Source organism: Paramormyrops kingsleyae, chromosome 22, assembly GCF_048594095.1.
Source record: "Paramormyrops kingsleyae isolate MSU_618 chromosome 22, PKINGS_0.4, whole genome shotgun sequence".
NCBI lineage: Eukaryota > Metazoa > Chordata > Actinopteri > Osteoglossiformes > Mormyridae > Paramormyrops > Paramormyrops kingsleyae.
The window spans coordinates 14710195-14731288 of NC_132818.1; the positions used below are offsets into that span (position 1 = coordinate 14710195).

The 21094-nt window shown below is 42.5% G+C and overlaps 1 protein-coding gene across 2 annotated transcripts; it reads left to right on the top strand.

The window, feature by feature from the left end:
• The first annotated feature begins 8576 nt into the window (after positions 1–8576).
• On the top strand, positions 8577–19310 carry fam83ga (family with sequence similarity 83 member Ga). Of its 2 annotated transcripts, XM_023821975.2 has the most exons (6): positions 8577–9782; positions 10632–10799; positions 13293–13417; positions 13726–15217; positions 16058–16368; positions 18715–19310. In XM_023821975.2, the coding sequence occupies exons 1-6, from the start codon at positions 9324–9326 to the stop codon at positions 18875–18877; spliced, it is 2718 nt and encodes a 905-aa protein (XP_023677743.1). In that variant the 5' UTR covers positions 8577–9323; the 3' UTR covers positions 18878–19310. The 2 variants fall into 2 exon arrangements, with proteins under 2 accessions (XP_023677743.1, XP_072561277.1); XM_072705176.1 differs by lacking the exon at positions 18715–19310 and having other exon boundaries at positions 8578–9782; positions 16058–17383.
• Positions 19311–21094: the final 1784 nt, after the last annotated feature.

Consider the following 21094-nt stretch of genomic DNA (forward strand, 5'->3'; position numbering starts at 1 on the left):
CGATTGAGCAAATCTTTTAAATACATTTCAGCAAATTACAAGATATACCTCAAGAATATTAACTGCAAGATTTATTGGCGAAACAAAGCAAAATTAAAGAAACAAGGTTCAGGATGGTGCTTTTGGGAAGGTCCATACTATCCTGTCTTAATACTAATTAGTCAGGGAATCTAAGTCCTCCACCATCTAGATGCGATCCTGCCAGAAGGCAGTTTTTTTTATATATATATATATATATAAACAAACACACTTTAGTGTTTGGATTACTCAGGTTATGAAGGAGTGTACCCGCAATTTCCGCTATACCTTAATTATTTCCGAGGCAGTTATGGTCACCTTTTGGGGAAACTGAAGATCTCTCATCACTAATCAACAATTATCCTCACACTTGAAGAACTGCCCTGTTTTTCTTGCTGTAGATGACTGGTATACATTTCACATGAAAATAACAGTATATATAATACATGAGGTAAATTAACAGACTATGTAAATGATACTGAAATTTTAATGTGTATTAAGATATATTTAGCACGGCAATAAGTGTTATTTTGATATTTGATATATAAATCAAAAGCGTACGTCCTCTAATACGATTCACCGGAATATATACTGCAGTGTTTGTCTACTCAGTCTAAGAGGACCCTAAGATTTTTGCTCCCTCCCAGTCCAACACGACTGAGCTAAACTATCAAGCAATCAAGAAAACCGAAAACCTGATGCAGTTTTGTTGGGATTTGGGAGGCAACAAAAACGTGCACTGAACTGGGGGTCCTCGCGGCCGACAGGTTGAGAAACACCGTTATACTGGATAAGCGGTTACATTTTCACCAAAATTAGAGTTTTCTGCAGCTCAACGGATGGAGTTTATTAAGCAAGTTGTCTGCCTCGTCGTTTACTTCTCTTTGTTGAATGCTGCTGTATCTCAAGCACATATAAAAGAAATTAGATCAGCCAAACAGAGATCATTTTAAAACAGCATGTGATTAAACTCAACTATACGAGTTGAAAATTCTCGATCTGCTCTGTCGGTCATGTTACTGTACAAATTGTAATACACACATCACCCACCAGAGGGAAACAAAGCACACCATTACTGAAGCGATGAGTCACTGGTGCGTGAAAACCCTGGCAGAGTTAACGATCATTTTGTAGTGAGCCTTCGGGTCTCCAAGATCAAAATCAAAACGCGTTATGCATTGTGTCTGATCCCCTGCCACAGCAAGCCAGCCTTAGAATTACGCTTCAAATTGCTAATAATCCCCGGAGCGGTACATATTTAGTTCTCTCCTTGAATACTGATTTTTTTTCATACCTCATAATAATAGCTATGTAGTTTTTCTCTATTCATAATTCACAAGAACAGCCAAGCAGTCCAAGCAATTTCTCGTCTCAGCTTGCCTTTAAAAATAGCGAAAAGCCTGGTTAGTTTTCCAGCTTACTTGAAGAGCGCAGAACCCAACCAAATGGACCTCAGCCAAGCCTATCCCAACTGAACGTAGCTTTTCTACTACACCTACAGAGAATTTCTGCAGGGACCTTCTAATTCCCAGAATGCAGTTTCAAGAATCATGCATGTATGACTGATCAGCTGATACCAGCTTCATGAGAATCAATTCTCGCAGATAGTTTTTCCTGATGAGTTCCTCATTTTTATAAGCATAAAGAAAAGATATCATTTGTGTTTACATTTTTGTCCCATAATTTTTTTCTGCCCTTTACGTAAGCCTGCAGATCTCCCTGCAAAACAAATTATATTGTTTCTTAATCTCCCCACCTAATCTTCCAGTCCTCAAAAACCAGCCAAGCATGTCTACTGTCTGCACTTCACTGTCAACTGTTTTGACTCCCTTGACCCACGGAAATACCTGTCTTTAGTCTACAAAATTACATCAACTGAAAGCTTTGTGTGAAGCAGAGGGTGGCTTCTTGAGAGAAATCTCATAGATTAAGCAGTACTTTAATGCATGGGAAGATTCCAGAAGGAACTCCACATAGCTGAACCCACCACTTTAAGGTACATCAGTCTGGCTCACCACAAGGATCCAGATGGCAAACCCTCTGAAATGTTATATGGAAAACAGACAGGTAATTGTTTCACTGTTAGTGTTTCTAGGTGACAAATACCTTCAATGCCTGCAATGATAGACTTGCTAAATGCAGGTGTGTTGAAAACTTACAGCCCATGATTTTCTGAGAGGGGCTGGACCAGGCAGTAATTTATCTGGGAGGAACTCTTTGATACTCTACAAAACCAGCAGCATCACCAAAGACAATGCAGTTCTGTTGTGGCAAGAAACAGATTGGGGTGGGATTGGATTGATGCAGGAAAGATGGTTTCAGATGGCTGAGGTGGAACCGTGACATAGGAGACCGCAGATTCAGAGCTTACTGGGAGAAGATGTTGCGCTGCAGAATAGTAACCTTAATATGAAAAACTTTAGTAGATGTCTCTCAGTATAAATTGTGGAAAATGCTGTAAAATATTTGATTTCAAGCTGCCTGAACCTGCCTGATAATTTACAAGATCAGACTCTGCAGGTAGCGTTTCTGAAAATGACTAAGATGCAAATGCTAAGCGAAAGCCTATAATTAACTCATGATTAATGTCCAATACTACCACCACATTTTCTTGTTGTTCACCCATGTAAATCATCACAAAGCCAAATAACTATATATCTTCAGCTTTTATACACGCCAGCTTTCATGTCAGGATTGGTGCCAGTCGGTCCCTGTTCGATGCGTAATGTTGTCGTTTGGCCAGCAGGTGTTGCTGCCTGTCCTGTTCCCTCCTCTGTCCTCTAGCCCCTTAGCCCTAGTGCTTTGCTATGTTTTTCAGTTTTCAGTTTGTGCGATGTCTCCCAATTTCCATGTTCATTTACTGTTATTGATTTCACCGGTTGCTCGTGGTCCCTGTGCCTTCCTTGATTTGTTAGTTTGATTATGATTTACGGCAGTTCCTTGTTTGCCCCAGTGTTCTATGTGTATTTAAATACCTGCCCTCACTCTCTTCATTAGTCAGTCATTGTGTTAAGTTACTGCGTGTTTGTTGCTCTGTTTTATTGCTTACTTCTCTTCCCTGTGTTGCACTGTTCCCTTGTTATGTTACTTCATGTTAGTTTGTTCTTGTTTCCCTCATTGGTATTCTGACCCCTCGCTGCCCTTTATTTTTCGCCTTCCTCAGTGGTCTTAGTTTCCTTAATAAACCCCTTTTGTCTTGCAGCCGTCACATGACATGACTGTGAGCCTATAGGCCTTGCAACTGTTTTCTGAGTAGCTGATTAAAAAAGTAAAGAAGCTGGTCTCAAACAAATGTAGGTTTTCTTTCCTGCACTTAGAGGTATTAAGACCCTTTTGAAGTCTGAAGCGCTTAAGCTTTTGCTGTAGTTCTTATGTTTAATACTTTTCAGAGCTTGCTGTCCATTTTAGTGGGACCCTTTTGGGAAGAAGGGTAACAAATAGGTGATAACCCTGAATTTTATTACAAAATACTTGCAGAAATGTTCCATTTCGATGGCAGTAAAAACCCTTAATTTGCGTCTTTTAGTTATAATTATGTACCTAATTACTGAAGATGAGTGAACAGATAGGTTTTAAAGAGTTGTTGCAGACCATACTGCCTGCAGATATCTTGCCACCTTGGACTACACCCTATTATTATCACGCAATGGAATGAAGCCTCATTCACTCCAATAAATCGATCACATTTCCTTTGTTGCATGAGCTGCCGAAGTTGAAAACATTCCTCATGTTTACACCACACACCTATATCGATGGATCAGGTATTCCCGCCTTCAGCGGTATGAGGCGCAAACTGAGTGACTCAGCTGCAAAGTATGTCCACAAAACCAGATCGCGGGCAATAGGAATTCTGACTTCTTTTACATCCATTAATAAAGCAGCTTGTCTGGTTGTCTCGTTTTTCTGTTTACCCTTTAAAAACATTTAATTTCTGCAAGACAGGTTTGGTTTCCACATTTGGCCGTTTGTGCATATATAGCGTCATTGTCAAACAAGCAGTCGGCAGAGAGGAACACTTCCATTCTGGTTCTGGAATGTCTAAGGGCACTTCCCAGCATTCCATATAGCCCTGGTCAATATGGTCAATACGAATCAAAATATGAAAAAGTAACTAGTAAAACCACCATAAGATAAGAGTCATTACGGTCACTGCACAGGGCAGTGAAATGTCATTTAGCAGTAAAGCCAACTGGCAGTTCAGCATATATAACATGGACAGAAAAGGACAATATATATAGAAGCTCACATGTATAAACATAAAAACACACAATATACAAAGTACTAGACCAGAAATATATGTACAGTATTTGTGTAACAGTTTTAATTATGACAACTGTGATTAATAGTCATTTTAAGGAATCAGGTTACATTACCAAGGATGAAGTAGGATCACCAGCCGCCAGGTCAGTACTGAGACGATCAGCCACGCCTGGGGTTTGCTCAGTGGGCAGAGTCTCCCTCACGCCCTTTTCATTTCCCTGTGATTCCACCTCTGGCTGTGAAGATGATGCTCAGGGCAAGAACCAGCTGAGTGACCTTCCAGCACTGCGGTCAAAACCTTCAGGGTATCACGCACACTGTCAGAAAAAAAGCACCAGTTTGTACCTTTGCTTATCGCTTGAGCTATACACTCAATGGTCTGCCAATTGTACCCTAGTTGTAGGTAAATGTACCCTTTAGGGTAATTTAAGGCACTGAAATGGACTCTGAGCAACATTACCAAGGTACAAACAACATTAATGTACTCCCAATGATACAAAAATGTTCCTTATAATTCATCTTAAAAGGTACAATTACCTGCAGCTAAGGGTACAATTGGTAGACCCTTGAGGGTACAGCCCCAGTGACAAGTAATTGTACCCTCAAAGGTACAAAGTTTGCAGGAGCATTGCCAGTGATGTTTTAGGGGGGTTTAGCGCCAGATCAATACACATCTACGTTGTCTTTAATTTCACAGACACTTTAGCCCAAAGCAATGTACCAGCGAGGCGAATAGCAAATAGAAATATATGCCTGTTGAGGAGTTGACTAGGTGTAAGTGCAGCTAGGCTGAGCTTCCAATGAAGGCCCAGGTACGAGTGTAAGCAGCGCTGGAGCAAGAGCAAAAACAACATCTTGCAAACAAGGAAAGAATCTAATTATACTATATAATCAGTGATTGAAGTGGGTCGGTACTCACTGGTATGCAGTACCAGCGCCTCCTTGTTTTTCTCGTATTATCTGATTGTACTGAATAACAAGGCGAGTACTGACACCTGGTACTGAATAACAAGGCGAGTACTGACACCTGGTACTGAATAACAAGGCGAGTACTGACACCTGGTACTGAATAACAAGGCGAGTACTGACACCTGATACTGAATAACAAGGCGAGTACTGACACCTGGTACTGAATAACAAGGCGAGTACTGACACCTGATACTGAATAACAAGGCGAGTACTGACACCTGGTACTGAATAACAAGGCGAGTACTGACACCTGGTACTGAATAACAAGGCGAGTACTGACACCTGGTACTGAATAACAAGGCGAGTACTGACACCTGGTACTGAATAACAAGGCGAGTACTGACACCTGGTACTGAATAACAAGGCGAGTACTGACACCTGGTACTGAATAACAAGGCGAGTACTGACACCTGGTACTGAATAACAAGGCGAGTACTGACACCTGGTACTGAATAACAAGGCGAGTACTGACACCTGGTACTGAATAACAAGGCGAGTACTGACACCTGGTACTGAATAACAAGGCGAGTACTGACACCTGGTACTGAATAACAAGGCGAGTACTGACACCTGGTACAGAATAACAAGGCGAGTACTGACACCTGGTACTGAATAACAAGGCGAGTACTGACACCTGGTACTGAATAACAAGGCGAGTACTGACACCTGGTACTGAATAACAAGGCGAGTACTGACACCTGGTACTGAATAACAAGGCGAGTACTGACACCTGGTACTGAATAACAAGGCGAGTACTGACACCTGGTACTGAATAACAAGGCGAGTACTGACACCTGGTACTGAATAACAAGGCGAGTACTGACACCTGGTACTGAATAACAAGGCGAGTACTGACACCTGGTACTGAATAACAAGGCGAGTACTGACACCTGGTACTGAATAACAAGGCGAGTACTGACACCTGGTACTGAATAACAAGGCGAGTACTGACACCTGGTACTGAATAACAAGGCGAGTACTGACACCTGGTACTGAATAACAAGGCGAGTACTGACACCTGGTACTGAATAACAAGGCGAGTACTGACACCTGGTACTGAATAACAAGGCGAGTACTGACACCTGGTACTGAATAACAAGGCGAGTACTGACACCTGGTACTGAATAACAAGGTGAGTACCTGTTTTCCCCACTTTAAGCACTGTACAGTTATGTGTTATAAATAAATGTACATAAATAAATTTAAATGGTGTGTTCTCAGTTATTTTTTATTAAATCCCCCCCCCCTCACTAAAGAATTAGCCCCCCTTTTCATAAATCATTAGCAACGTTCCAAGTATCACCCAATTTTCACCTGGAAAATCATGGACTTTTTAACCCGGAAAAGGGTTAAAAAGTAGGGAAGAGGTGAGTCAGACGGGCCTGCAGGAATGCAGAGAAAACGACACACAAAACAGTGTGAGGAGACTCCATGTGTCACCATGTGTCACCCTGTGTCACCACATGTCCTACCCCTCAGCCGCTGGCCGTGTTGCAACGATGACAAATGTTCATGGGACAAATTGTCCGGTTTGCCTAATGACACCTAATGACTAGCATCAGAAACAAAAAGTTGCCCACTGATTTGAAAAAAAAAAAAAACACTCAAAGGAACCTGAAAAGTGCACAAACCATTAGAGAAAAAGAGGGAAGTGTCAGCTGCTCAGTGTCAGGCTGGAGATTCTGTAAAACAATAAAGATTCCCTTTCAGTCTGAGAGTTGGGGGGGAGGGGGCTGTGTTTATTGTATCATCTGCCTGACATATTCTTGAATTTTCAAAACTTGGGGAGGGGTTCTTAGGTTCTTAGAGCTGTATAAGGACAATAGCATTAAGACACTAGGTTCTTATATATTGATGCAAAAGTCAATTACCACCTGTGCATAGTAGCAGAGCCAATGAAGATTTAATTTTTTTTCTTTGTGCAAGTAATACCCTGCAGATTTCATACATAACAAGCCATCGTCATCATTTGCTAGGGTGCAATGCCCTTTGATGACCTGCATCATGAGAAATGTTAATACCAGTTAAATATTTAGCTTCTATTTCATTGCACGGCATTCTATTCCAGAAGCCCAGTTAGTAACAGCAGCGCATTTATCACGCAGCAGCTCCGGCCAAGTAGATGCAGAGTGTGCTGCTTACACAGAGACGCCCTGAAGCTCGAATCGCGGCCACTTGTGAAACCTTCCCTGTGCGTCAGGAGCCTCCTAAACGTCAAGGAGTCAACCGCCCTCGCCACGAACGATTTTTCATTTTGTCAAAATGATGAACACGTATGCGTATCATGTGTCACCTCTCATAAAGAACATGGTATTTAAAATGACAGCCATAAAAAGTGACAGTCAACCATGACCTACGAAGGAGTGTATGGATTTTTATTAGTTTGGTGACAGATTTGAAAGTGAGGTTTCTCTTCTTTCTAAAGAGCTTGATTCTTATAAAGATGATTTAGAAATCGTTAACAGGGATTCCCCTTCTGATGATCTTCTCCAACACTGAATGCTCCTCAGTTTCCTGGAGCAGCCAAAAAGAAAACTGTCTACTGTTGAACTTGGGGTTGGAAGGCTTGATAATGAGTTTTTATACATACAACATACACAAAACGGGTAAAACTATTTATCACATTTGCAAACAGGACCCACGTCTGAGTTTATTATTGTACATTGGAAAAACAGGCCTATATATTTCCACCTGCGGCATAAAAACAGGATATAGACCGTGCAGGGCAGAAAGGAAAACATGCATACAGGTTGGAAAAATTATTTAACTAGTTAAGCAGTTAAAAGCTAACTTTCAACCTTCACTATGAGAAATAAAATACATGGCCTAGTAGATAACACAGAAAAAGGCAATGTTATTGTAGGTAGAACAGAAGTAAATACATAAAAAATCTCTTTCTATTGTTGTTTGTATGAATATACATACAGTACACATCCACATTCTAAAGCTGGTAGCTTAGAAACAATTGCGGATGTCTACTTTTTATGAGAGGAAGCTGCTGCGTTAGTCATCCCCATTTCCACGAGGTTTTTGTCCTTTTATAGTGCAAAGCCTTGTGGTTTGGTGGTTTGCTGCATTCCAAACACATTTCCTAACACTGGGGACGATTGAAGGCAATACACTATTTATGAGTGAAACATACAGTGCGTCCGGGGTAACCATTTATAAAATTTGAACAAAAACGTGCTTTAGTTGCCCAGACTTTTTGTACCATTTAATGAGGTTCATCATTCGAGGAACCGGATTTAGACACCCGTTTCCGCCCACGTTTGCGCTTACTTCCACAGGCAAAGGGGGAAGTTCATGAACCGCCCCTTCCCCCGGCTCCTGGCGAGCTTAAGTTATTATTCAGCGCCCCGCCAGACAGTGACTCCATTCAAGAGCGGGGCTTCTTAGTTTTTACCGAGATCCTGCCTATGGATTTTCAAAAACTTGCAGAAGACTCAGAGGATAGTTTCTATTATTATTATAATAATCATTTTAAAGCTATGGTTTGTATCAATTAATGTTTGTACTTTGTCGAAATTTCAGTGTTTACCCGTTTTAGAGTTTAAGTGATCTTTATTTGCACTTTATCAATACTTGCGATTAGGCAACTGAAAACCACCGCGCATTTATTTTCCGTAAAGCTTCGCGACGGGTATTTTTCCGTCGGTAAAGGCGCACTCCGTACAGTCAAAAGTGAAAAAACGTTTTTAGCCGGTTACGGAATTGCGGGGAGTCCCAAGGAATGGAGGGGAACCGGGGAAGATTCCCATATGTCATGTGACTGAGGTGTGCCCTGTTACCTGGTCTGCATCATCGGCATCAGAAATGTGGAGCATGAGATACGAGTTAAGAAACTAAGACTGATGTGGTAAAGTGTGGTTCTTACAGTATGATATCGCAATATAAGACGTCCTGCTGGAGTTTCACTCACATTACTGGTACAAATAATCTATTTGGAGCCACATGTTGTTTAACGAGGGAACAAAGAAAGCGGATTTTCTTCTTTTCTCTGATCACTCATTACTTGATCTCAGGTGGGATATTTCATAAACTGTAAATTGCTTTAGGACAGCAAAGTTTCCGAAACCATGGCTTTGTCTCAGATCCAGTGTCTGGACGAACACAACGTTAACATGCGGACGAACGAGACCAAGCCGGAGTTCTTCTACAGCGAAGATCAGAGACTGGCGCTGGAATCGCTCCTCCGGGACGGACGCGACGCCTTCGACAAATACATCCATGCACACAACTTGCGAATGTTTCTGTCCGACCTCGAGTTGGAGCATCTGACAGGGACCGCGGAGGTTTACGACCCGGGATCTGATCATATGAAAGCAAAGGGAGAGGGTGGCAGCGACGATGTGGAGCCGTCACTCCAGTACTGGCCGGAGCGCTCCGATTGCTCGATACCAGACCTGGATATCGGGTGGCCGGACTTCGTCTCCTACCGAGGAGTGACCCGGGTCAATGTTTACACGCAGCCGCCGATGGAAGGACAAGCGCACATTAAAGAAATCGTTAGGAAAACCATAGTGCAGGCGCAGAAGGTATGAATATTGTGTTGTGTCAAATAATATGTCTGTTAATTGGATGCCCTCATCCGTGTGGTTGGATGATATAGGCTTCCGCGTGTTAGTAGTTGGTCATGATGAAATTGCGTTAAAGTTGCCTCTGATCTGTTTCAGCAATACTGTAAAAACTGCAGCCGTAAACAACACGGTCAACTTTGTATTGCTTTTCATTCCTGAAAGACAAAAACTGTATTTAGACTAAGATGCGTAGAATATTTTGTCGAGCCGTCGTTGTGTAAATGTTCTTGGAAACAATAAGAAATCGAAATATAGCAATTTAACATCTGGGCCCTTTACCCATCCTCCCCCCCCCCCCCCCAAAAAAAAAAAAAACACGAATTATCCCTATTAACTTAAAAAGGAAAAAAAAAAATAATGCAAAAATAATAAAACATTTAAATGGACTTTATTATGCAATTGCATTCATGTTCATAGTCATATGCTCCACATCGTTTTACGTTTTATGGGCCAGTTAACAAATGAAGCCCATTCTCCAGCGGACCGGCAGACTCGCCCCGTTATTTCCTGTTTTTTTCATTATATGCTTGACCGCGGCTGCAGACTTCCAGCTTAAAATGTGTGACCTACTTTTCACACGGACAACAATGTGAGAACAGTGATGACGCCGATATCAGCAGGCTAATTGTTGTTTTATATTTCGCTAAAGAAAACCGACACATGTGGTATTACATTTTTTTTTGCGGGTGCGTTTGCATTATGGAGAAAAAAATGTGTCTAACTTAAAGAAAAGAAATATGAGGTCAGGTGTCTGAATGTAACTCCATTTAGTTTGATCTGTAAAACGATTCATTTTTTTCTTCACAGGTCATTGCTGTTGTCATGGACCTGTTTACAGATGTGGACATATTCATTGACCTACTGGACGCCGCCTTCAAAAGGAAGGTGGCCGTTTACATTATCCTGGAATCCACCGGAGTGCCGCACTTTCTGAGCATGTGCAGACGGGCCCAAATGCACAAGGGACACCTCAAGGCATGTCGCTATCTTCCTCAGCCAAACAAAATGCTAGCTGGCCAATTCCACACATGGCTTTCATTATAAACAGATGGGAAAGTGCTTTCTAGACATTTTTGATTGTTACTGTTCCTACTTGAAAAAAGTAGTTTTTTCTAATCGGTAAGGAAATTTGGTAGCTAAGCCGCTCTGAGCCAGGCTTGATTGTTGGCCGTATAACTTGCTCCTGTGCTATTTGCTGTTACGCTAGCTGGTCTCGCGTTTACATCCTGTCTGGAGCTCCTGGCACTGCCTGGGACATTCCTAGTGATTGAGATCTTCTGCACATCTTGGACGTTCCTGTTCCACATAAAGAAAAACAGAAAGCGATGTGTCAGATTAAGCGACCACCACCCTTAGCTTTTGGTGCAGAAATCTTGATGAAAGACTTCTCTGGCGTAGAAATCCAGGGCGCAGCCAGCTCTCCCAGATGAGCTGGTCTGTTGCATAAATTGCTGGTCCTTAGGGTAAATGGGAGACCCTGGGTGTGGCACCTTGCATTCATAACTTGATTGAGTGATAACAGCCGCTACTGTTTGATAGCCACACAAAACCTTGTGATAATGAGGGATTTGCACATTATTAAAATTACTAACATGAATGCCTCTGCCTTTGTCCTAAGGATAAGTGCTTTACAATCAGTGACAGTAAAGATAAACATTCTTTAACTCATTATATGTTAGACAGTTTTCCTCCAGAAAATATAGTGCCTGTTTTTTTTTTGTTCTCGTTTTAAAATTATCGTAAAGAATCGTGTGTGACACCAAGAGTAGTTCGAGAACCAAATGGACAAGTTTTACGAGGGCGATTTTAATAAGAGCTTAGTTCTTGGATTCCGGGTTGCGCAAAACCTGAGATGTTCCAGCGGAAGGCTGGTAACAATAACAATGCAATGCAACTTGAAACAAAGAGCCCTGCTTAACTGCCATTGCATGTGACATAAGCCCTAACCTTTGTAGACTCGTTTTGACAGTGCACCATGCCCTTGGGCCATCCACAGCACAATTTACAAGAAGCCGGAGCTCATCAACAGACAGACGCCGACAATGAGTGCGACAGATGACTTATCAATCCTTTTTTCCCAGATAGCCAGCTGCTCATGGCCTATGTAGGGTAATTCATGGCCGTAGCCTATCCATATTTCCATGGCCGTAGCCTATCCATATTTCCATTATACCGCCTACATGCAGGGCAAACCGGAATTCTAGAATGTTCCTTCTTGCTGAGTCCCATCTATCGAAGTAGAATACACTTTCAATTTTCTAATCTTTTTAATGGACATATAGCTGCAGAATTTCTTCAGCTAGGCGACACACGTGACACTTCCTGAACAGTCTTCCCAAGCATAATTCCCCTCCGAGACTGCAGTTCACTGTGTTTCTCTTGACGACTTCGTGCTTAACAGACCCACAAAACACCTGTAGGCGTTCAGCGGATCTCTGTAATGTTCTTTATCCATGTAGTTTAGCCATCATTACGGCTTTGTTCATCTAATTTCCCCTCTCGGTATTTTGGCTCAGAGTAGGGCAACTCTATATGCTGAAACCCCACCCTATATGCTATCCCCTGTCAGAACCTGCTTTTTCTCCCTTTTATACAAGTTTTCTGCATGGACGAGTGACCCAGATTTGCCAGTATGAAAAACAATATCCCCCTAGGAAAAAAAAATGCCAGTGCTTTTAAGATTTTGAAGATTTTCCTGCCTTGATCCCTCTGGATGTAATTTAGAAAGCCACAGTGCAATTGCAATACCACTGTGGACCCGTCTGGCCTTTCAAAAGTCATGCATGTGACATGGGCTTTGGCTATGCAGGACATTATTCTATTGCTTTAGACTAACACAGCCTGCATTCAGGGGAGAATGTTGCATTGGATGGAAATGCATCTGACATTGTGAAATGCTGTTGGAAAATTTTGCAGAACTCTTCAGACTTTTTAAGCTGGGACTGGCCAGTCCTTGTTGTGGTGCGGTTCAGTTTTATTTAGGTTTTCCAGCTGCACTATAACCGCATCACTAAACCACACATCTAAAGAATATAAAAAGCAAAACTGTCTTCCGTTAAATAATTAATTGTCTCAGCCGAGCATTGATTTCAAGTTTTTATTGTCAGGTGTTCCGGGGAGACACAGTGAAATTCCTGTGCCGCATGTGGAGTGGAGAGTTGCATTGGGGGATTAATAGAATATATAGCCGTACAATACAAGACAAACAGCAGTGCAGTAAAGGACGAGACAGTGCAAAACAGAGAAAAACAGGTGAAAGGGGAGTGAACCAAAAACAGGTGGTGCATCGGGGAAGGATGTGCTCATCGGTAGACAGTGGTAATAATATGCTTAGCTGGGATTAAAGATGAAAACTGGAAAATATGCCGGTTTCTGAGGAACCCAGCTGGAAGGTCATGGTTTTAAAACTAACTGTCTGATATTTTTTAAATGAAACCTTTCCTTATGCCATATCAATTACTTTCCCAGAACCTGAGGGTCCGATGCACTAGAGGGGTGGAGTTTCATACCCGATCAGCCAGGAAAGTCTTTGGGTCCTTGGCACAGAAGTTCATGTTTGTGGATGGGGACAGAGCAGTATCTGGGTCGTACAGGTACGTGCCGAGGCAGATATGAAGTCTGTCTGTATTTTGAATGATTCATAAATGAAATCATTGTATTAAACTAGTGACACATTGTATAGAAGTGTTTCCCAATCTGCTTACAGACTGCCTACATATTTGCTCCCTCCCAGCTCCCAGTATGGAGCAAAAATGTGTACTGTCTGGGTGGGGGCTTGGAGGGAGCAAAATCATGGACCAGCTGTGGGTCCCTACGGACTGGATTAGGAAATGCTGCTTCATAGCATGAACAAGGATTCAGCCTTGCTTAACCTGACTTGCTTAACTCTGATATATTCCAGTTACACATGGACAGCTTCCAGACTGGACCGGAACCTCATCACAGTTCTTACAGGCCAGGCGGTTGAGACCTTCGATAAGCACTTTCAGGACTTGTATTCGGGGTCTCAGAGTGTGGACCTGAGTGAGGTGGACATGGGGGACGAGCCTGAGCCGGAGCCGATCACGCCACCTCTCCCGGCACCGATACCTGCTGCTGTAGCCCGCAAACGCATCAATCCCAAATACGCATTGGTTAGCAGTAATCTCCAAGAGTCTGAAAGTAAGAAGGACTCAGAAAAAAACAAAGGTAGCAAAGATCCTGTGCCAAAAGTGCTCCGACCTCCACGAGAGATACCAGAGCCGATCCCAATTCACCCTGGTCTTCTGCATCTCGAGCGAATCAACTTGATTCCATACCTGCCCACCTGGCCTGAGCCTGATCCTCCGAGTGATGTCATAGGGTTTATCAACGTCCGCGACTCCAGCAAGCCCATGCACGCCTACCTCATGCGCTCCGAGCTGTTCGAGACATCACAGGCCATCCGATTCAAAGATCCCTTCGTCGTTCCAGAAGAACAGCTTCCTGAGAAGGCCTGTCCCACACAGAAACATGGCCCTCAGTTAAGCCAGAACCAATCGTCCCAACACCAAGAAATCCACAAGGAACCCGGGAACAGAGCACAAAATCTGGATCAAACAGGTTCTCCAAGGACCCAGAACCCCAAACAAATACAGTCTCAATTCCAAGGAGCCCTAGATGACCCAGTTTCTGAGGACATAGAAGGCAAAGAACCCCAACACCATGGAAGTAACACTAAGAAAGGTCTAAAACGTCTGGACCAAACAGGTTCTATAGCTGCCTTGGAACCAGAACAAACAAACTTCCAACAAAGAGGATGCGTAAAAGACCCAGGGACAAAATCTGAGACGCTGAATAGCACACCCGTCCTGGCAAAAGAGGAGACTGCATCCCCACCAGTCCCCAAACCAAGAACTATTCACCTGGTAATTGATGCAGCTACTTGTAAAGAGGTCAGTGCATTGAAGCTGTCTGAAAACCATCCAGGTCCATTGGGTGTCACTTCTTATCAGGCACCTCACAGTACTACTAAACAGGACAGTGTGTTCTCCTCAGCTACACTATCAGATGGTAGTGAGACATGTCTGGACAGAGATGATCAGAAAGAAAAACATAGAAAAATGACATCAGATGAGCACAGAGTGAATGAGTCTCCCAGGAAGGGGTCTGCTGCCTCGACGACATCTGAGGAATTTTTTGAGTGTGTTGACAGTGCCGGGTCAGAGCTGAAGCCAGGGCATTTAGTCAACGGAGCACATGCCATGTCAATTCCTGCGGAGGATGACAAGAATCCTAATGGACTGCAAGCGGTTACCCAGTTTCTGAAAGATCCACCGCTGGAAAAAGATAAAAGGTTGAACAGAGAGCTGGTTAAAAAACAGCAAGTCCAAGAAAACTGCATCTCCATAGACTCTTATGGAGACAAAATGAAGGTATGGACCCTTTTGAAATATGCTAATACAGTAGCCCCCCCCCCCCCCGCCACCCCAAATCCACAGTTTTAGTAACTGCGGTTTCAGTTATCGGCAGTTCACCACGGTCCGAAAAAAAAAAGTGAAATCTGTAATGTGTTTTCATTGTTCCTTTGTCCTTAGAGTGGTATAAAAAGCATCATTTTTATTGGTCTGTCATCCTTTGATACATGATATTTTTTCATTGCTCTATTGTCTCTTGAGAATTAAGCTAAAATGTAAGAATCCTTTTCATTTGAGAGTACAGTACTGTATAATAACGTACAAATGTACTTTACTATTACTGTATTCAATTCTGGTAATGTCCGTCTTATTGTGTGTAATTTATCATTAATCATATGTAAGTACATGAAAATTACATACACTGGTGGTCAACATTGTGGAAACACCTATAGCATTTTTAGCATTAGCTTTAAAAATTACTACACGATAATGTGTATAAACAATCAAAGAATGTTTACAAATATACATTGGACGATCAAATTAGTAACTGAAGCGACGGTTGAATAAAGTTCTGTAATATCTAAAAATTGGAAGTGTTTCCACAATGTGTGCCACTAGTATATATGTGGGGTCCACGGATAGTTCACTATTATCCGTGGTTTCAGCAGTAGGTATTGAAATTTATCACCTGCGGATATAGGGGACTACTATACCGATAAATATTAAATATAAGGTGCTAGATACCTGTCTCTCAGGTGAGTCCAGCTCCTTGACATTCTGCTCCCTGTTTTGTGACATGCTACTTGTACGTACATATCAAACATTCCCTCGGACATTAACGAACGCTTCTGTTTACAGTTTAAACATGCTTCCCGCCATTCCACGGGTAGCACTATCCCGTCCGTCCAGCAAGACCTGGAACAAGGTCGCACCAAGTCAGTGGACGAGGGACTTAGAAGAAGCCGTCGTGCAGTCAAGACAAACCGTGGCAAGGCGGGACAGAGTGACCATCTGTCTCACAATAGAGTGCATTATGCTCACGGAACCCGTGCCGGAGACGTCTCAGCTCAGATGGGCAATTCTCAGAGCTTCCTTTATAGGCTGGCCCAAGAACAGCTGGTTAAACCCAAGACTGGTAGGCTGTCAAGCCAACGCAGACTATTCCGCAGGTACCCTATGGCTTGGGGTGACAGTCGGGCCTCGTTTGGAATCCCAGTAGCTAGCCTCTCTAATTTTAAACACTTGAAAAGGAAGATCTCAAGCATTCCCCTAGAAACCATGCAAAACTCTGAAACAGTCGCAAAGCCAGCCGTACAGGAGCGGTGCTAATTACACGACAGCGGTCAACCGATCAATCTAGTCAACACCTTCACTCCCCCACGGTCAGCAACATATATCAAGCGGAATCCTTCCCTGATCGACAATATATACCATCATGACTCTTGCTTGTTTAGGATTTTTATTTTTTGGTTTAATATGTTTCCCTTTTAGTAGATACTGTTTGAACCTTGACACATAACTCTCAATCATTATACCTTGATTGACCAGGGCAGACAGTTATGGTGGCCAGACGTGGTTTCTGCTAGCAGGGGTTCGGGTGATAATCAGAAGATTGGTGCTGGGTGGTTTTGACTTATGGTGGAGCTCATAATAATGAGGTCTCCTGAATGGCAAGAAAAACAAAATGTAAGATATAACCTCAGATGATGAGTATGATTATTACGCACAAGCAACTAACCTACAGTCAACTGACTGTCGATTTAGCTTTTTGGTTAAAGTTGGTACCAAAAGCGGTGCTCTTAGGCTGTGCATTCCTCCATTCCACGTGTAGGAAATATTTTTCGTAACTCTGTTATGAAAGTCCTGAAAAGCCTAAGTGTTGTGTGATTATCTAGTCCTTTGTGTATTCTGAAGGTGACATGGAGTTTAAAGATCGAAAGTCTTTATGATAGTGAGTGGCTTGTACTTTGCCAAACCAATAATCCCCATTGTCTTTATCTGTTTGGACAGACACGTACATTTTCTGCATGTAAGAGTGAAAACAATTGAGGAACATAACGTAGGAGACACGTGAAATTTTATAGGTCACAATGCCGTGAAAATTATTTGTACACAGTAATTTGTATTGGCGTTAGCACTGTTTTTCAATTTTATTGTTCAATAAAAATGATGGTAAGAAAACAAGACTTATGATTGTATTTACAATGTAATTAGGTTGTAAAATTTGCGATCCCGTATGAAAACTGTGAATCATGTGTGTTACGAAAAATCATGTATTGTTAACCACATAAATGAGTGTTACATGTATTGCCGGTGGGGAGAGATGAGGAATTTGTGTAATGAACACTTTTCATTTTGGGGTAAGATGGTTAGGGTTAGGGTTGGCTGTATGAGTAATGCACATATGTGATGAATGACAGGCCTTGAACAAAATGGTGGCTTTTATAGTGTGAGTTACAGCTGAATATAAAAATCATGATCTGGCTGTGGATCAGGGACTGTGTCCTCAGCACATTGGCTTGGTGTCTTTGGCTCTCATAATTTAGTTTTTCCATAAACTGCAGTTCTGTCCTGCCGTTCTAACGATATAAAGACCATGGGAGGTGGCTTGGTTAGGCTTGGGCTGGGACAGTGCCCCCCCTCCCCCACACTCACACACACACCCTCCGACTCCCTTAGGTAATCCTGTGGCCCACCCAACATTTCCAGGGCCGGACCGAGGCAAAACAGTTTAAGCAAAAATATATTCCTCAATCCGGCATCTAGCATAGTTTTGTGGATTTCAACAATCAAAAGACGTTCAAGGATGCCTTTATATCTGAAAATTTTATCTGTGGGAGTTAAACTGAAAAGTTTTCAATGGCTGTTGCGTAACATGTATGTTAGACGGGAATTGCTTGAAACAAGCAATCCGTACATCCATCCGCGCCGACGAGGAGAAGCAGTGGTGTCGCTCAGCTTGGGAGGAGGTGATTATCACCGATTCTGCATGCCTATTTAGTGAATGTGCCTGCATCTGTAAAGGTTCAAATTCCTCAACCCTCCTCACTGCTGAATCAGAGGCCACTGTCTCTACAAGTTACGTCGTTCTCCCGTTTCAGTTTTGTATGTTTCCCAGAATGAGATTACAAGGTTAGTAGGTACATAGTGCTTTAGGTGCCTTTTTTATGTAAATAAGACTCCAGAAAGATGATTTGGCTTTTCATGCACCCAATTATGTGTAATTAAAGTATTGTGCTAGGTGTAAAGATCAAATATTGCAGTATGGAGTTGAGACGTGAATTTGAAATGTCATGTGCTGGGTACAATTAGGGTCTTCGATCAGTAAGACCCACCCTACCCAGAATCCTCTTCTTTGTACGGTCTTTTGACCATAAAGTCTAAATTCTGTTTGCTTTACTGTCTGGTGCTTGCTGTATTGAGATGAGAAAAACCCTGCAAGTTTATTTAAAAATGGCGGGGTACGATTACTTTTTGGTCTAAGCATAGTTTTTTTTCTTCCCCCCCTCCCCCAGCACCCTGTACCAAAGAGTGTGGGTTGATGCATCTCCAGTGGGTTTCATAGCTACGCCCGCCTCACCTGCTCTGCATCCTGCAGCTCACCTGCTTGTCCTGACAGAATGGAAGCTGATGCCTGGCACAAGTCCGCCAAGAAGCACCTGCGCAGACAAGACTTAACACCTGACTCACCCCTGCTGCAGCCACACCTTTCCACAGAGAAAATCGTTAAGCTCACCATTGTCTGCTCCACCCTGTTTGCAAAAAAGAAAAAACTGGGGTAAAAAAAAAAAAAAACCTGGATGTGCTCCATAACCACCCAAACAGCTCATGTCTCGCTAAGAACGGAATTACAGCGAAACAAAAAGCAATTTCCTGTACTTTCACTCCGGTTTTTCAAATCTCAGCTCAGATATGACCTCTAGTTGTGAGCTTTACTCGTCTTATCATCTAGATTAGGGTCTGACAGCTCAGTTCAGCTTATCATGATACTGTTACCCTTCGCTGGTCTATCAGGTGCGTGAAGTTTGTCAGAAGTTTGTCAGAAGTAAACCATCCTTCACCTCATTTTTCGGCTGTTTTGTGATATATTCAATAAATACACTGTACACTGGTAACGTGTGAATGCGAGGTCCATCATATAGGTTCTTGGTTCCAGCTTTGACACGCATCTCTGTACTAATTAAGCTCTGGAAAAGCATGCTTTTGTTGTTGTTTTTTTTTTGTTTTTGTTTTTTTTAAGAGGACGATAATAGGTGGAGGATTGCACGGGATGCCAAGCGAGTCCGTTCCTTCACTCCGTCTCTGACCCATACGCCTTCATGGCCAGATAGCTGTGCAAAGTCCCCCGGCAGTGATCACGTGACACGCGAGTAGCCAGGATGTTACAATAACCGGCATCTGGGTCGACCCCGATCACACACACGCTGGGGAGTGGTTAACGCGATTATGTGTCTTGTTGATATCCCTTCATTTATAGGGCTTGTTGGTTTGAGTTTCAGGATAATTCTATAACACTGGTATTGAACCTGAATTACTCGAAAATTGTGGTAAACTCCCATGGTTCCGTAAACACCTGTAAACTGAGCAGAAAGAAGGCACAACGAGTACTGCTGAAAGGTAAAAGGCATGGTCGGGTGTTTACATTCCGTACGTGGAGCTGACTGACAGATTCGGTCATATGATCGACGCAACACATGAATAAAGTTATTCTTCTAAAAATGATCCATGATATTATTCCAGTCAGAACTTTGGGTTAAGGCTCCCACGGCTCTGTGACCACATAATAGCAGAGCTTTTTCATCATGAGATAATTCAGGAAATACAGTATTGTGCAAAAGTCTTAGGCAGTCAAAAGAAATGTTTAAAGCAATTTATCTGACTCGTACGTGCATTTTGCTCAGAACAAAAAAAAAAAACAATTTAGCATTAGACCATATGCAAATTAAGAGTAACATGATAAAAAATAAAACTCATAAGAATCTCTTCTCCAAAAAGTTACTGATATCTTCTTGGGTGGCTAGATGATCACCGCTTCAGTTCCCAAACCTCTCCTCAGGGGCACCTCAGCCATTCCATGTAATTATTAAATTTCACCACCAGCTCATGTAATTTAATTACTTAAAAAAGTTAATGAGATATTGATTAGCCATACGAGGCGTGCGAGCGGCTGACTCAAAAAAAAATACTGGGGTGTGTGGACAGTTGGCTGGAAATAATGGAGTGAGTTTAGCAGAGGTTGTGAAATGGAGAAGCTGACACTGACAGGCCGCATGAAGATTTTTTTGCTGCCTAAGACTTTTGCGCAGTACTGTATTTTCCCTCCCTTTTCTTCATATTTTGCAACCTCCAGTTATCGACGACCACGGCTCTCGGCCCAGGTGCCTGGGTCGCACTCCATCACTCATGAACTGCTAACAAATCATACACTCATTTCCTCTGCATATCCATATAAGTGCAAGGGAACCTGAAACAGAAACTTATCACCTGGGAGGGACTGCAAAAAAAAATTATCCTATGTCAACAACTGAATTATATTGCCATTGACTATTATCCCCACCCCGCCCCTTTTAAAAGTCCAAGATGCAGAAAAAGATAAGTTTTATTGCTCTGCCATCAAAAGGTTTGCAGTTAAATTTTACCCCAGAAATAAGTACCTTGCATATTTCAATTGTTTCAACCTAAGATACAAATCACTGGGTTCTCCACAATAGGCAGAGGACCTGAAAAGCCAGTATGACACACTGCAGTCTAAAGGCGTTTGTTGGTATTTTGCGGAGTACTTTCACACAGAACACTGGCTTTCATACCGTGGCTGAAAATGCTGGAGCGACAGACCGCAATTCACATGGGCATCTCAAGCATGACCAGGCTAGTCGGGGGGGGGGGGGGTGGGAG